Source organism: Lissotriton helveticus, chromosome 1_1, assembly GCF_964261635.1.
Source record: "Lissotriton helveticus chromosome 1_1, aLisHel1.1, whole genome shotgun sequence".
In the NCBI taxonomy this organism is placed as follows: domain Eukaryota; kingdom Metazoa; phylum Chordata; class Amphibia; order Caudata; family Salamandridae; genus Lissotriton; species Lissotriton helveticus.
In genome coordinates, this window is record NC_136057.1 from 1899461639 (window position 1) to 1899478590 (window position 16952).

Here is a 16952-nt window from a genome sequence, read left to right on the forward strand (position 1 = left end):
AGTTAACCTTAGCGCAGTTTCAGAAACAAGAAATGTCCGCCCTGAGCCCCCTCTTCTTCAATGCCTATCTCTCCTCCCTGGTGGCACTGGTTGCATCCTGTGAGTTAAGAGTGATCTCCTAAGAGGCCAAGGTTCTAGCAGAGCAAGACATTTTGTGAAGATACAAGAAGCTGATTTTAGGCCAAAAGGGAGAACGTTTAACTGGTAATGACTGCAAGCCAGTTCAAATCTCAAATAATTTTGTTTTTTTACATGTATGGGGAAAATGAAAATAGGCATCTTGGAAATCCAATGCGGTCATACAATTTCTATGAGTAAGGAGCTGCAGAATTTCTTGAAACGTGCCCAAATGAAATTACAGTTTTTTGAGGTATTTATTTAATTATCTGAGGTCTAAGATATGTCTTCATTCTAAAGATTTATTTCTCACAAGGAAAAAACGGAAATAGAAATCTAAATTACTCTGAGAAAGAGGCACTGTTTCAATAGCTCCCATGTTTAACAAAGACGGCCCTCATCAAAGCTGCGGACGATATTCGAACAATTAGAGATCAGGGAGGGACAGCCGTCCTCATAATGCTGGACCTATCGGCTGCCTTCGACACAGTCGATCATTCTATATTGATCGACCGTGTCGGGAATTTAGGCATCCGATCCAGTGCGAAGGAACTTATTACATCGTTCCTATCGAGCAGAACTCAAGCAGTCACGCTGGGACCTTTTAAGTCACCAGAGCTTGCACTACCATGCGGTGTTCCCCAGGGCTCATCGCTAAGTCCAACACTGTTTAATATCTATGTGTTGGACTTGGCGAGGGTGATCAAATCCTATCACATGAGCCTTACGTCCTATGCTGACGACACCCAGCTGGTGCTCGCTATCAATAACGATGGGGATCAGGTAGCGGCTCGGCTTCAAGAGGGTATGTTGGCCATTAAGAACTGGATGCAGGCCAACTGCCTGAGGCTAAACTCTGAAAAAACAGAGGTGGTCATCTTTGGTAAGATCGCTCCACAATGGTCCCCTGAATGGTGGCCTACCTCGCTGGGAACTCCACCTATACCGTCAGTTAAGGTCAGAAACTTAGGCATAGTTTTTGATGAGAAACTTAACTTTGCAGCACATGCAAACCAAACGGCTGCCAATGCCTATCACAAACTCAAACTCATTAGGAAAATAATCCCATTTTTATCTGATAGTGCGGGAAAAACAGTGGTTAGCACACTAGTGCTCTCATCCCTGGACTACTGTAATGGTTTATTTGCCAATGCACAGTCCAGGGTGATCTCCAAACTTCAAATGATCCAAAATGCAGCTGCCAGAGTACTTTCAAGGACCCCAAAATTTAAATCTGTCAGCCACATCATTAGGAGCTACCACTGGCTGACAATAAAAAATCGTATTAAATTCAAAACCCTCTGTTTAACATTCAAAGCTATTCATAACACGGGCCCAAGATTCCTGCAAGAGCAGCTCTCCATCTACTACCCTGCAAGACAGTTGAGATCGATGCAACTACAGCAGTTGGCAGTACCCCGCACCAGAACGGTTACCTGGGGAGACAGGCGTTTCACAGTATCTGCTGCCAGACTCTGGAATTCGCTCCCGTTAACCATACGAATGGCACACTCCCTGTTCCAGTTTAGGAAACTGGTGAAGACATGGCTGTTTAACCAGTAAGAAATCCCTGCCTCTACGCTTAATCACCCAGAGACCCGTCTAAGCAATTCACTCCCGTTAACCATACGAATGGCACACTCCCTGTTCCAGTTTAGGAAACTGGTGAAGACATGGCTGTTTAACCAGTAAGAAATCCCTGCCTCTACGCTTAATCACCCAGAGACCCGTCTAAGCAATCTTAGCGCCAAGACGCCTACGGGCATACGCACGCGCTCTACAAGTTGTATTAATAAATAAATAAATAAATAAATGAAGTAATTTCCATTTGCGATAAATGAAGATGAGTGGGAGGTCTTTGGGGTGGGGTATGAGGAGGTTTTTGGATGCACTCCAAAGTGTAGCGGAATCATACTATGTCTATGACACAATAGTCTGTTGTAATAAGATTCCAAATTGAAAGGTAATTGTTTATGCACCTCCCACTGCAATCTGGTTTAACAACGTTGTGACCACGTTGAGCTGCTTGCATTACTAAGAATCCGCTTTAGGATGTCCAATGAGACAGGCTGGGGAGCTGTCTGGTGCTTTATACATTTTATCCAGATGAGGGATGATTGCTGATACTAGATTTTTCATTAATTTTATTCTCTCATTCTCATGAAATCTATAATGGGAATTGTCTTCATCGACTTTCGTGACAGCTCTTTGAAAGCTTGACTAGAATATCAAACCTTTTGGAAATCCTTTTCAAAAGTGCGTGACATTCACCAATGTCATCTAATGGTGAGTCAGACAGTTGAGGAGCAGGCAGTCGAGAAATAGGGGCCAAATAATCATCCCACTCTAAACTCATATTTGTGTTATGCACGTCCTGTTCTCCTCTGTCATTGTCTGTGTATCTGTTGTCAAGGGCCAACAGTAGGATAACCTTTGGCTGTGGTGTTTGCAGTTTTGGACTTGGAATAGGTGGAAGAGTATGAACATTATGTGCAGTTGGGAATCTTCTGATGTAATCTGGCAGCATAAATCCTAAATCCATGCAAAAGCTCTTGTGACCAGCATAATTTCTCTTTGATATCCATATTCTTCTTTGAAAGGTTCATATAAATCAAAATATTAAACTGGTCATGCCTTCCTTACTTCTCGAGTGTCAAGTTGTGTAGAGATGTACTCTCCCTCCATGAAATTGTCATCCTGTTTTTTATCATGGAGGTAAATTGGGCTGTAGGCTGAGCCGAATGCGTCGTCATCATCATCACCTTCAGATTCTAGGGAAGTGACTTGGTGGTAAAGGTGACACTATGCTAGGAGATGTTTGCTCCGGTATCAAGGGCATTGGAATGCCCTTTTCTGTTATTGGAATAACTTTTTCTCTTGGCGACAACGTTGTCGATGGTATCGTCATCAGTATCAGCTAACGTGTCATCAATGGTTTCTTCATCGAAGGTCTGAAGGATGGAGAAAAGGATGTTGTAATCATCGGTGAAAATGGTGCTGTTGGTGACATTGTTCTAGTCGTGGTCCCTTAAGGTATATGGTTTGTTGATGTCATCAACAAGGATTTCATCAATAGTTTTGCAATAGTCAATTATGGTTTTTTAAAAGCAATAAGTACTTTATATGAAGGAGTTGGAGGAATCATTCTCCTTTACATGCTTAGTGTTTTGAAGATGGGCTTTGCTTTTCAGGGAGCCTATTATGACTCTTGTTTAAGTCTTTTTAGGAGGTTCCTCGTTGCAATGTTTAGATGACTGATCCTCTGATCTGTCGCTCTAGTGAGAGTTCCTGGAGGATTCAGAGAAACTTTCACTTTCATCATCTGACTGGTGTGCCTTAGCTTTACGTTTTTAAAGCCACAGTTCACAATCTATCCTTTAAGGTGTTAGTGAAAAGGTTGTGACAGATATTGCAGCCTTTCACTTTGAGAGAAGGATGTTGGCATCATTCTTTGTGGGGGACCTTCTGAACGAAGCCTCTTTTTTTTCCACAGGAACCACAAGGTCTGAAACCATTTTTGAGGTTTCTGACATAGGGTTCTTTCAGAATCTACATACTCAGTCTTAGATAAGTGGAAGTCCACAAAGGATTTCTAATGTTAAAGCAGAAACATTAAAAAATATGCCTTTTCATAAAGAGAATTGAGCAGAGCTCCAGGAAACTCCCATCACACAATGTGGGGTTGAAAATAAGAAGCATGGCAGCTCCTGAGGAGTCGCTAATAGGGTGCTGCAGCCTAACTGGCTGACGTTTAGTTATCGTTAAATGATGTGCATTGGTTACTTAATGTGATATTTTACAGCTTAGTTAGACTATGTATAACACAATACTGCTTTCAATTTATACAGTGGGACTCCTAATTCGACAATGGGGAATGATTCAAGCATATGAATCTATGAAAGATTCAATACTGGAGAGCATACATATCCAGAAAGGTTCTCTTTTCATCTTGCTGAGTATTCTCAAGATGAGGGAAAGAGGCCGAAAATCGTAAGTCCCTGATTATGCTATTGAAAAATCCATTCACCCACACCCTGCTTAGGGCATGCCTGCTGTTGTAATACTGGCATTTTCATTTCTTGTGTGTTCCAAAGATATCTATGGTCAGCTTGCCCCAAAATTGGAATACTTTATTGAGGTGATTTTAGTTCAATTCTCATTAATTGCATTGCCTTTAGGATATGCTAAGTGAATCTGCCCATTCGTTGTCTTCTCCAGTAGGTATTCTGTAGCAAGAGCTACCTGATGTACCATAGTCCAGTTCCAGCTTGTACTTTTGCTGAGAGAAGGTGGATCTCATTCCTCCTTGAAATGTGGATGTAAAACACCAAAGTCTCAATTTCCGTATGTATGAATTCTGGGGAACATTTCAAAGCCTAGCTTCAATAGCTCTTAGCTCCAGTATGTTTATATGGAGACTTGCATCACCCTTTCACCATTTACTACTCGCGACCAGTTCTTGCAGGTGAGCACACCATCCCTCCATGGATTCATCTGTTGTCAACACAAAACAAGTTATTTTTTGACCGAAAGTGTTGTGTCCACCAAGGCAAGATCTTTTTAGTTTGTGATGTGACTTTCACCTTGTTGAATGAACCAGTGCTCCAGATCAATTAATTGGTGACTTATTCCTGAAACAGTCTCATGTGTTAACAAAATGGAATCAAAGGAATACAGGATGAGATCATCCCTAGTAAGGTTTTGAATAAGAACATGGAGAGGAACTGTTTTCCTGTAGTAGTGTTGCCAGATTGTGTATCTTTCAAATTCATTTATGAATGGAAAAGCCTTTACTGCAATGGTGTCCAGGACTGCCTCAGAAACACTATCTTTCTTTTTTTGTGTTCTAATGCTTCATTAGGAATTTTAAAATAAAATAACATCATAGGACTATGAGCATCGACCACACAAATACAATGGCCATATTAGATATTACAACAGAAAAAGTGTGCTGTACTTGCCTCTTGAAGATTAAAGAGAGTATACAGGAAAAAGGTGGAAGGAAAACGTGGGGTGGAGGGGGGGGGGGAGAAAGTGAGAGCGGGGGAGGGGAGGAAAAGAAAAAGACATGTCTATTCCAGTATGTCCAGTGTAAAACATGCTGTGATGAAATGTGTGAGAGAAAGGAGGGGGAAGATGTTGACATATCAATAATAACATACTACAGATGGTTATGCTGTGTTTAATAGCACTGGGGCCATATCAATGCTTAAACACAAGCGGAAGGGATTGTGCCAGGGATGTATAAACCCGTAAGGTGGTGTGACATTTCATTTGGTGAACGAAAATGAAGTGTGTCTGGCCTATAAGGATCATTCGGCTTTCAGGTACTCTCATATGTGGATGACCCGCAAATCTTAATCTACATCTCCAATGATCAGCAGCCGGTTGCCCAAAAGTTCAATCATTGTATGTCCAGCATAATATGCTGGATGAAGGACAACACTCTTAAAATCAATATGGACAAAACCAAAGTTTTGGTCTGCGGCCCTTCAACCTCTATTTGTCTGCCGCCTGGTGGCCCGCAAACTGCGGTGCCCTTCCTGTTCCTGTTAAAAAGGCTAAAAATCTGGGAGACCTCTTTGATGAAGGCCTGTCTTTTGATGTCCAGGTGAATCGCACAGTTAGTTAGCAATGCATTATACCCTAATGCCAGCATAGGTTCTCTGACCAAGCTTCAGGTGGTGCAAAACACTGAGGCAAGACTTATACTTAACATCCCGAAACACCAGTCCACCAGGGAAGGAATCCGTACCTTGCACTGGCTTCCTATCAGGAAGCGAATCTCCTTCAAGGCTCTGAACTTGGTGTACAAAGCAATGCATAGCAAAGGCTCACCAAACCTCAAAACCTTGTTCCAATGGTACACTCCAGGCAGAGCCTTGAGAGTCTATACTCATAAAAAACTTCTCTCCCAGATTCCGTAGGTCGAAAAGGGGTAGCTGCTCATTCTCAGTTGTGGCTGCTAAACTCTGGAACTCTCTGCCCCCTTCTATCACCACGGCTGACTCACTCAGACCTAAAGGAAGCTTCTGAAGGCCTGGCTCTTTGCCTCTTAGCTGGCGGTTGCTGGTCTCTCTTCCATTCGCCCAGCACCCTGACACCTTATGGTTTTAGTGTGCTTTATAAATACTATCCTATCCTATATCAACTGTGATGAGAAATATAAAGAAAGATTAATGCTCTGTTTTTGAAAGTTGTATTTGCCACGCTGATGGCATATTATAGGTACGGGAAGGGAAAGGCTAATAAACTTCGTATAATTATGATGTAACGACACATAATATTTGGGGTGGTTTAGCCAGTACTAGTCTGAGGAGCCACGGTGCCAGGAAACCAGAGAGGAAGGGGAGGTAGAAACTGAGGGGGATTGGTGGAGAGGGAGTAGCAGGGTAAGAAGGGGGGTAGCAAGGATTAATTTCATTGGGAAGGGCAGGAGTGGGGAGGGCTAGTGGGAGGAGGAATAGAAGAAATAAAAGGGGGATAGGAGGAAGGGGGCTCATGTTTGTGGGTATGTGGTATAATAAAGTAGAGTAGAGTAAGATGCTTTGATGACGTGATGGGGTCATGTTGATTTTCTATGTTGGATTCCTGTCACGCGGCAACCCTCACTGTCGCTCTCGATATGCAAAAAAGGCGCCCATACTTGGAGAAAAAGGTTAGATTGATCATGTAAATTGTATATGACTCGTTCATTGGAGGCTGTGTGGATCATGGCCACCAACCAAGCCTCTTGAGACAGAGGAGTCGACGACCTCCACTGATGCAGGATACATAGCTTAGCTGCGGCAAGTGCAGTATGATAGAGTCGACGTTGTGGTTATGACAACTCTGGGGAACATCGCAAGTCATGTAGAAGGATAGCAGCAGAAGTGAATGGCAGACGCAAGGGCATAGTGGTGCTCAAGGTCTTGCCCACGTATGACCAAAAGAATTGTACCAAGGGACATTCTCATATAATATGGGTCATATCCCAAGCAGTATTTGCACATCTCCAGCAATTCGCGTGCGAAAGAAGGCCTGCTTCATGTAATTTTATTGGTAACCAGTGCCACTCATGTAAGATTTTGAATATACTAAATTTTAGTCTTGCCTCCCGCTCACGCCTGTCCAGATCATCTAATAGTTCCGCACACTCCTCCATTCCATAAGAGACTGAAAGTCGGGCTTGCCATCCATTGCGAATGGTTTGTAATAGGGGTTGTGAGAAAAGATTAGTACTTCGTAGAGGCCGGACGTGACTCCTGTGTGCGTTCACCACGTGTGGAGGTACAATAGCACTGGTGAGGTTGGTAATGATAATGGCCAAGGGCGCGGTCCCAGACATTCCTTCAGGCAGCGACAAAGCTGCCTATATCTGCAAGACTTCAACATGGGAAGGGCAAATTCCAATTGTAGTTTAGCAAGTGTTTTAAAGTCCCCTTTGTGGAAGAGTTGATCCAGGGTGAGTATGCCTGCCGTCTCCCATAGGGCCCATAATAGTGGCTGTTTATTGATGCGTATGACATCATTCTGCCAGAGGGGGGCTTTCTCATAATTCGCGGGAGCGAGCCCATTAACCGATGCCCACTTTACCAGGCCCCGTGCATGGCTAATAATATCGGGTAGAGGGGTTTTGGCGGCACACTTCTTGTCCATATAAAGCAGAGAGGCCAACCCTGTAGATAGCAGGTGTCTCTCTATGTGCACCCATTGCGGCACATCAGAGGCATCTGTTAGCATGTATGCCAATTGGAAGAGCAGCAGTGCAAGTGCAAAATGTTCAATTGATGGGAGGCTTAGTCCCCCACAAGAACGACGAGCGTTCAATTTCACCCCGTCCAGACCGGGCCTCAAGGAACCCCACAGAAAGGATTTTATTTTGGAGTCAATTAAAAGCAGTGCGGCCAGGGGTACCTGTAAGGGAAGCATGCCCAAAGTGTATATGAAGCGCTGGAGTGTGACCATAGGCCATACGTATGGCTTGTACCCTCCCTACATAGAAAGCTTCAACGTCTTCCATTTATCAAAGTCTCATTGCATCTGGGTTAACAGGGGACTCATATTGTCCACAATCATCCCCTACAGTTTTTATTCACCAAGACGCCCATGTTTTTCTGGCGTGAGGGTTGCCAATGGAAGGGGAATCCATGTATGGCCGCCTTTGTGGTTCTGTCCAAGATGGGCAATGCTTCCCTTTTGTCCCACTTTATTTTGTAACCATAAGGAGGAAAATGTGTTCATTATTTGAAGCAGAGACGGTAGAGAACCGGGTGGGTTTGTGAGGGTGAGTAGGATATCATCTGAATACAGGTAGAGTTTGTATTCCCCTACCGGGAGGGGTACACCCTTGACTGTGGTTGATTGACGTATGGTAGCTGCTAAGGGTTCCATAGCAAGGAGAAAGAGAAGTGGAGAGAAGGAACAGCCCTGGTGTGTCCACCGACGAATTGGAAACAAGTCTGAGATGAAACCCCTACAATTTACCTGCGTGGTGGGATTGTGGTATAGCAGTCGTACTTTGGCAATGAACTGATCTCCCAATCCAAATCGCGCCAATACGTTAAAAAGATAGTCCCACTGGATGCTGTGAAAAGCTTTTCCCCGCATAGAGTGACAAAGCTAGTGCATCTGAGGGAAGATCTTTGGCGGACCATAAAGTATGTCCTAGAGTTCGCATATATGATTTCTGGAAGAACGGCCTGGTACGAATCCTACTTGTGTATGCTGGACTAGGGAGGGGAGAACTTTGCAGAGAAGGGCAGCCAGGATACTGGCTAAGATTTCGCAATTCAGCAGTGATATGGGGCAGTAGCTGGCACATAGTATAGGGCCTTATCCAAGCTTAGGTAAAACGGCAATCACTGCTTTATTGGAGAGGGGGCCTAAAGAGGATGTGTGCTCCGCTTCTTGGAATGCACCTGGAGAGTGTCACCTACCCCTTCCCCAGCCCATCTATAGAATTCTGCCGGGAATCCGTCTTCGCCGGGGGCCTTGTGGTAGGAGAGTTTTGCAATTGCTTGCGCTATATCCTCCTTGCTGATCTTTCCCTCAAGGAGTTCTCTGCCCTTATCCGATAAGCGGGAGAGAGTCGCCTTAGAGAGGAAAGTGGTCATTTTAGCTGTGTCTGTCTGTGCTCCAGGAGTGTAAAGGGTCTGATGGAACTGAGCAAATTTGTTTACAATATCTTGGGGATGAGCGAGAGTTGCCCCGTTGGCTGACTGCATTGCCAGTATGGCCATAGCAGCTTCCCTTTGGCGTAACTGCGCCGCTAGTAGCCTCCCTGCCTTTTCTCTCTGCTCGTAAAACCTTCCTTTCATCCTTTGTAAGGCATATTCAGCCTTTGAAGTGAAGAGTCAGTTTAATGCCATGCGCGCCTGTTCTAAGGATTTACGGTGCTGCAGGGTCGGTTTCTTTGTGTATAGGCGGGTATAGGACACAATGTCCCTTTCTAGTTCTTTCTGCAGAGCCATTATTTGCCTATTAGCCTGTGCTGCACCCCGCATTAGCTGACCCCGAACTGTAGCTTTTGCTGCGGCCCAGATGATCCTGCCAGAATTCACAGATCCCAGCTTGGTAGCTAGATAGCCCGGAAGGTCCTTATGTAGTTGAGATTTACCTTCTGGGTTGTGATGGCGCTGTATGTTCATGTGCCATGGCTTGCGGCCGGAATGGTCAGTCCCACCTCCAGTGAGGAAGGAACCGGTGAGTGATCAGAGGGCGCAGCTTCTAGAATGTGGGAATCTTGAAATAGTTGCACCGTCCGTACGAAAATCAGGAAATAGGCCAATCGGGAGAGCGTGCCGTGGGTCAGGGAAGTGAATATATATTTTGCGTCAGTGGGGTGAGAAAGGCGCCAGTGGTTCAATTGGCCGTTGTCAGTCAAAATGTCGTCCATTAGAGCTCTGCCCGCAGCATTACTCTTGTCAAGGGGGCCCGTTCTGTCTAGAACAGGGTCCCTTACCAGGTTCCAATCCCCACCAATAAGATACTGCGAGGCATCTATTTCTACTAGGAGGCGATTCAGTTGAAGAAGGACTTTATTGCACCAGGCGGACCATAGACTGATCCAACGCAGACAAAGGTCTCTCCTATGCGCAGCCGTGCAAACGCGTATCACCTATCTTGATCTATCCATGTCTTGGACAACGTGACTGGACGAGATTTGTGTATGAGGATCGCCATCCCACATTTCCAGGAAGGCGTCACATCCGGAGAATCTCCCTAGCCTATGCTACTGCGAATCACCTTGCCCACCCAGTCCCTGCGCAGCTTTTCAGACTCTGGGGCGTCAAGATATGTTTCATGCAGAAGTGCTATGTCCACCTTCTTTGATTGAAGGTAGGAAACCACTTTTTTCCTCTTTATGTAATGTGTAATTCCATGTGCATCCCATGTCACCAAGCATAAGGGGTGAGAAGCAGCCATAGTGTGGAGGCAAGAAGAAACTGATGTTGATGATCGCCTCTAAAGGGTGTGTTAAGTGTGCTCAGTGGAGTGTATGACGCACAAGAGGGCAGTGGAGGTAAATCCTGCTTTTATTATGTGTTTGGGTGACGGGGTATCTGGATCGGTGAGTGGAGAGGGGGGGAAATGGTTAGAGATAGAGAAGCACGGGTGTTAGAGGAAGGGAGGAAGAAAGAAGGGTGTGGAACAATGAGGAAAAAAGGGAGGTCAATGGAAAGACAAAGACAGGGGAGGGAAGGGGGGGCCTGACATGTGGAGAATACGTTACAGTTTGGTGATGCAGCAGGGGAGTGGAGAGGAGGATGTCAATGGATGAAGTGTAAATCTTGGTTTACAGCCCAGGGGGAGTAGTTTGACTTGTCGGGAAGTGGGGTGTAGAAAGAGGGAGGGGAGGGAGTAAGAGAATGAGGATAGGGCCGGAAGGGGAGGATTAGTGGGTGCTGGGAAACGGCACAGGGGGTACTGATTCTCTGACTGCTGGTCTAAGCTCACTGGGGCATCACCAAAAGACAGGACTCCTTTGGAAGGACGGGGCTGCAGCTAGGGGCTATATGGAGGAGTGTATATATTATTATGATGATAGTGCAGATTTGAGTGTATGTTTTGATGGCGGGAGGGGCGTGATGAACAGGAGAGATATCTAGATGCGATACAATAATGTGCTGAGTGACTGGACCCGGGGTGTGTGGGGGGGAGCATTAAAGAGGCAGATGCATATAATGTTAAGCAAACCTGGAGGTGGTAACGTAATTTATAGTTCTAACAATGAAGAGCAAATGAACGATTTCTGTAGGCAATATATACGGTATATACAATTAAGAAAATAAGCAAACAGTTAATATAGATATTCTTAACACTGTAAAAGCAATACTGAGCTTTCAGTTCTAGCAATGAAGAGCAAACAATTTCTGTAGGCAATATATACTGCATATATGAATAAACAAATAAGCAAACAGTTTATATAGATATTATTCCTAACACAGTGAAAGCAATACTCAGCTGTCCGGAGTCTTTTTGGAATTGCGATCAACAACAAGTTTGTCCCTGGAATGAGAGCCCTCGGACAGACCTTATTTTAATTTCAGGCTGCATGCAGGGTAGGTTTTAGAGGCGAGCGGGACTTGTCCTTATGTTGTTCCTGGGTGAAGGCGGTCACAGTTTGCAGAGCCGAAGCTTTGTCATCATGGGAGAGGGCTGCTCTTTCCCGATCTCTGCCATGGTGCCAGGATCCACTGGAGTGACGCCGTCTATTGTCCGGTGACGACAGGGAGGTATCAGATTGTGCCTGCTCCGGGGTAGCATGGTGAGTGTCCATTTTGTGTGCGGTCTAGGAAGAGACTCAGGTCCTCTGATTTGTAAAAGTCTCTAGAGATTCCATCTTTGGTTGCACGGAAGCAGGCAGGCTCAAAGAGGCCATACTTGATGTCCAACTGGGGCTTCATGGAAAGAAATGCCTTGCGGCGGTCATTGATTTCCCTGGAGAAGTCAGCAGCCAAATGTATATTGTGACCCCTGTTGCGGGCTGTGGTCAGTGGCTGCCTCACCTGCTCATGCCTAAAGAAACAAGCAATGAGGGGACATGGTCGTGTGGCGAAGTCTTTGCGTGGGGGTCCGATGCTATGGGCACACTGTATTTCCAGTGGCGGGTCAAATGTGAATACTAGTTGTTTCAGAAGAATATTGCATAGAAACTCTCTGGCACTGCGGCCTTCGATCTTCTCTGGGAAACAGAAGAAGCGGACATTATCCCTACGACTGCGATCCTCCAAATCTATCAATTTGCTACGAAGAACCATCAGCTACTAGTCCCTGCTGTGTAACGATTCAGGGCGACCCTCCACCTTCGTTAGTCTTTGGTCCAGCCCTTCAACTTTTGTATGGAACACCGCAATGTCTGTTCGGATGGATTTTTCTTCCGCTGCTAGGGAGGAGATATTAGTGTTCATCCCTTCAAGGCAGCGACTGACGGGCAAGATTTCTAGTAGGATGCGGTCCATGGTCTCTTTCTGTGGTGGCGAAGGGGCAGGAGGAGGGGAACCTGTGGGGGATGTGGTGCCTTTCGCGGACATATTCTTGGGTTGTTTTAAAGCATCTGCGAAGAAAAGATGCTTGGAGGACTTGCTACAGTGCTTATTTGCAGACATTCGACTTCAGGCCTATGATTGTGTGGTATGGGAGGCAAATAGGCAGCAAAAGAGGGTAGAGGTCAGGTTATTGGTGACCCAGTTATGGACCTGCTTTAGCCGCACTACTCTGGCTAGTCAGGCTTGGATACCGGGCTCTCACTTGATCCTGGTAAATGTTGAGGTATTGAAGTGCGTTGAGAGTCGTGTTCGACTCTTACAAGGCTCTTCCGTCTAACCAGAGTGTTTTCTGTTATGTCTGTAAGCACACCAATGGTACCTTGACAAATCTTCTGCGATGGGATTATGGCGAGAGCCTGTCTGGTGCCTGGGGAGTGATGATGAAGCCAAGGCCCTAGATGCTTAACTCAGGGTACCTCTTGTCTGCATAGAGGGGGGGGGGCTCACCTGCAACTCTCCCTCTCTCCTATGTGATGGTAATTGCAGGGCACACTATGGAGTATTTGATGTGGCTCGGTTCTGGAACTGGTGTAGGGCCTGGTGCGCCTCAATCCCACTTCTGGACAATGTGTATGGAGAGGGAGCCACTCTTACTCACTCATGGTGCTCCCGTCCGCAGCTGCTGCACTCCGATGGGGTCTTTAAGCGTATTCGCCACATCAGCACTCTGGTGTTTTTTTAATCCAAGAAAAATAGGTGGGAAACCAGACGCCAAATTCAGGGCCAGAGACATGAGGCAATCAGGTACGAAATCTCAAATGCGAAAGGGTGGTGCCGCTCACTCAGTTCAACTCATCACAGATCCGAAAGGGGAGGAGGAAGTCACTGCGGGTATCATGACCTGTTAATTCCGACAGGTATATGTGGAACGAGGCTGTGGAAAAGCCTCCCCAGGTCCTCCGTGTTCACTTCAGACATGCATTTTCCCTCTCAGGTGTCCTGGCCTAAGTCATTCAACATGGCGAAGAGCACCAGCACCGCCGTCTCAATTGTCGATTGCATTTCTCTTCTCCGACGTTCTAGACTAGGTCATTCAATAGGGTGAAGAACATTGGGAATTCTGTGGTAAATACCACCACCTCAGTTGCCACCGCCTCAATTGACGATTGAGTTCAATTATGCCAGTCTTGGTAAACCGGAGCAGCAGGGGGTAGAGCACAAAAAGATGGAGGTGGAGATGATGAGCCACGCAAGGGACGAGGCTGTGAGCGTGCCTCTAGGCCCAGCTGACTCACCCGTGCCTCAGGCCGTCAAACCCTCTCAGTGTCCGATGACAGTGTCTGAACCCAGGCTACGAGGGTCCAAGGCTCACAACCGCTCGTGAGGCATCTGCATTGCGGTCTCAACCGCACTAAGAAGGCCACCATCCAACGTCCGGAGTCCGTCCAAAGCGGAGCTCCCAGATCAGGCGGCCATCTTCTCTTGTGGCCAGACCACACCCTCAATGTTATCTTTCTGCAAGAGAAACGAGAACGTTTTCCTGTTGAGGGAGAAACCTAACTTATCAAATAGTTTGAGACAAGTCTTCATAGTAGAGTCTTTAGCTGGTAAAAGGAAATTCTTCCAATCAGCCACATATGGAAATACTTAGTGGCCTGGACTCCTCACAAAGCTGCCTCTGGGGCATTTTGTAAACATTCTTGGGACTGAGTTTAGATCAAAAGTGAAGCCCTTGAATTTGTACTGGCAACCGGCAACTTTAAAGTGCAGGTATTTGGTTTTTTGGGTGGATAAGGATGTGAAAATAATTAGTCTGCAGATGTAAAGGTGTCATGTATTCTCTTTCCAACAAGAGATGAAGAATCTGTGGCAGGGTTATTATGTCAAAAGATTGTTTTGTTAGGTACTTTTGTTAATTGCTATAGAACTGAAATGAGACTGCTCGTTTGACCTCTGGATGAAGGAGAAGTGAGACTAGAATCCTACTTGCCACTGAGATTAGGGCATACATTCTATGGCATCTTTGAGTATCAAAGATAATGTTGGTTGGTCACATATCTGGTTCCGGAGCGTCATTTTGCATAGAGGAATCAGAAGTAGTTTCTGAAAGAGTTCTATGGTATAATCAAATCTCATCAGATCTAGGACCCATCAGTCAGTTGTGATAGCTTTTGTTCCTTGTAGCAAATCAAAATTCTGTCCCCATCTGGAAGACATATTGATGGTGGAATGAGGGTTGTGGCCAGTGCCAGTGTTGGGCTGTCCTGACCTCTTGACTGAGCTCTTCCCATACAGCATTGGTAGGCTGGTGGTGGTAGAGCCCTATATTGCTGTTGTTGATATGACTGTCCAACAGACTGTTGTCTAACTTGACACAGTTGATATCTGTAAGACGAGTATCCTATCGTATATGAGAATTGTCCTTTTAAACAAGTACCAAGAAAAGGCTGCTACTGCCTCTATTGTAAGACACGCAGCCACCTGGCAGCATCCGTGCCCAATTTTATGGGCTGAAGGGCATCATCAATGTGTCTTCCAAACAATGAATCCTCATTGAAGGGCAGATCTAAAATTCTACACTGAATTTTCAAACCTAAACGAAGTTGAGCATCACCAGCCTTTCTGTCAGAACACAGCTGCTCCAATCAACTGCATAACCCCCCTTGCTAACTCTAAAATAACTGAAGAGGCCCTTTCCCCTTCCTGCAATTTCTATCTGGCTTGTTAGGAGGCCTTTTTGACAATGGCCCTACATCAGAAGGACTGTAGCAAATTTCTTGTCAGCTTTCCTGGGAACCTTGTGAGGTGGCTCTTTAGAGGTTAATGGTTCTTCCTATAATGGTGATTTTCAAGATTGCCTTTGAATTTTGAAGCCATACAAAAAGCTTACCTTCTCTATCTTTGAAGGTTTTACTAGAAAATATTTAAAAATCTTGCAATCCTTACCCTTATGAGAAGGATGAAGACAGACTATGTTCAACCATTGTCCCTTCTGTCCCACGAGTAGTGACAGTGAGTAAAGAAAAATGTTTCAAAACTTCTCTCACGTCAAGGTTCTTCTTGACCTCCAAATTTGTTAATTTTTTTAATCGGAAATGGTGCAAAGAAGTTTGACAAAAAATGAAACATCCATAGGTTTTACTACTATTATCATCCATGATAACGTCTGGGCAAAAAAACCTATTTAAATGTTTTTTAAATGTTTTTTTTGCTGTTATGCTTCATTTTAGTTTTGCAAACGTATGCAATTACTTTAAAACTTCACATCGGCGTCAAAACATTTTTACAAATATTCATACTTCGGCTTAAGCATTAGAATCTCACGTTTTGCCTTGTAGCTCCAAAATAAATGAGCTGATTTCCACCAAACCAAAAGCAGGTACTAAATGACCTTCATTAAAACTAGTAAATCTTCCCTTCAGTGATTTTGCCGTGGCGTGTGCACAAAAATGCTCTATGCAAATCCCACTACACTGATGCATAAAATATTATTTTGGCAGTCCCCTGCCAACCCCTTTATAACTTCTGAACCATTCACCTGATCTACGTCAAATTGGGCAATGTCTACGATGTACACCAATACACTTTCTCTGTAACGCTAGTAAAGACTAGTCTAAAGGACCCAAAGTTATTGAGGATATACAAATCAGATATCTTACGGAGTGAGGTGTCAACCTTAACTACAGAGGCATGAGTGAGCCTCTAAAATAAAAAAAAATACTAAGGGACAACCCAGTCATATACCTCCATTTGAGTGGAATAAAGCACTATAACGTGCTCTCAATATTCATTTTAGTTTTTAAAACATTAAAAGAACTTGAATACAATAACTAGTAAGACAGAACTAAACTACTGATTATTTAAAGTAAAATAAATATATAAAATATATTAACGACTGGATGTCTGATATGGTGACAGTCACACACTCCCCTCAAAATCCTTTCCACAACAGCTGCTTACCTTTGAATTCCTTCAAGAATATTCTTCACAGCCACCATGAGCTTTTGAAGGCACACAAAGGTTTCGTGAAGTGGCAGTATGCTTGTGTCCGGCTGCTCAAGTAGGAGAGGCTGAATACCAGCAAACTTCTGAAATAGGTCATTGCTGTTGATGACCAAACAAGACAAAGTATTTATTTTCATAAATCAAACAACATTTGTAAGATTTCAATCTCTCTTTTTTTGAGCCATAATATTTTTAAAATGTGAATGTATACATATAAAACCCATATTACCTGGTATTTCTGATGTACCCCATTTGAAAATTTCCTTAACTTAATATTATTACTTACATTCTATTTTATAGTTATTAATGAAGAGGTGAGGCCATGTCTATTGTAGATTCATCAAGTTTCATACCTTGTGG

General features: G+C 44.6%; 1 protein-coding gene across 7 annotated transcripts in view; it reads right to left on the reverse strand.

Annotated features, from left to right (window-relative positions):
- Positions 1–16952, reverse strand: part of SWT1 (SWT1 RNA endoribonuclease homolog) — a 1000634-nt gene that overhangs the window by 172321 nt on the left and 811361 nt on the right. For 6 of the 7 annotated variants that reach the window (XM_078642786.1, XM_078642776.1, XM_078642814.1 and 3 more), the window contains one exon: positions 16548–16691. The exons of the other annotated variant lie outside the window; for it this stretch is intronic. In XM_078642786.1, the coding sequence (XP_078498912.1) occupies positions 16548–16691 (144 nt within the window). The remainder of the gene's footprint in view (positions 1–16547; positions 16692–16952) is intronic. 7 annotated transcript variants of the gene reach the window in all.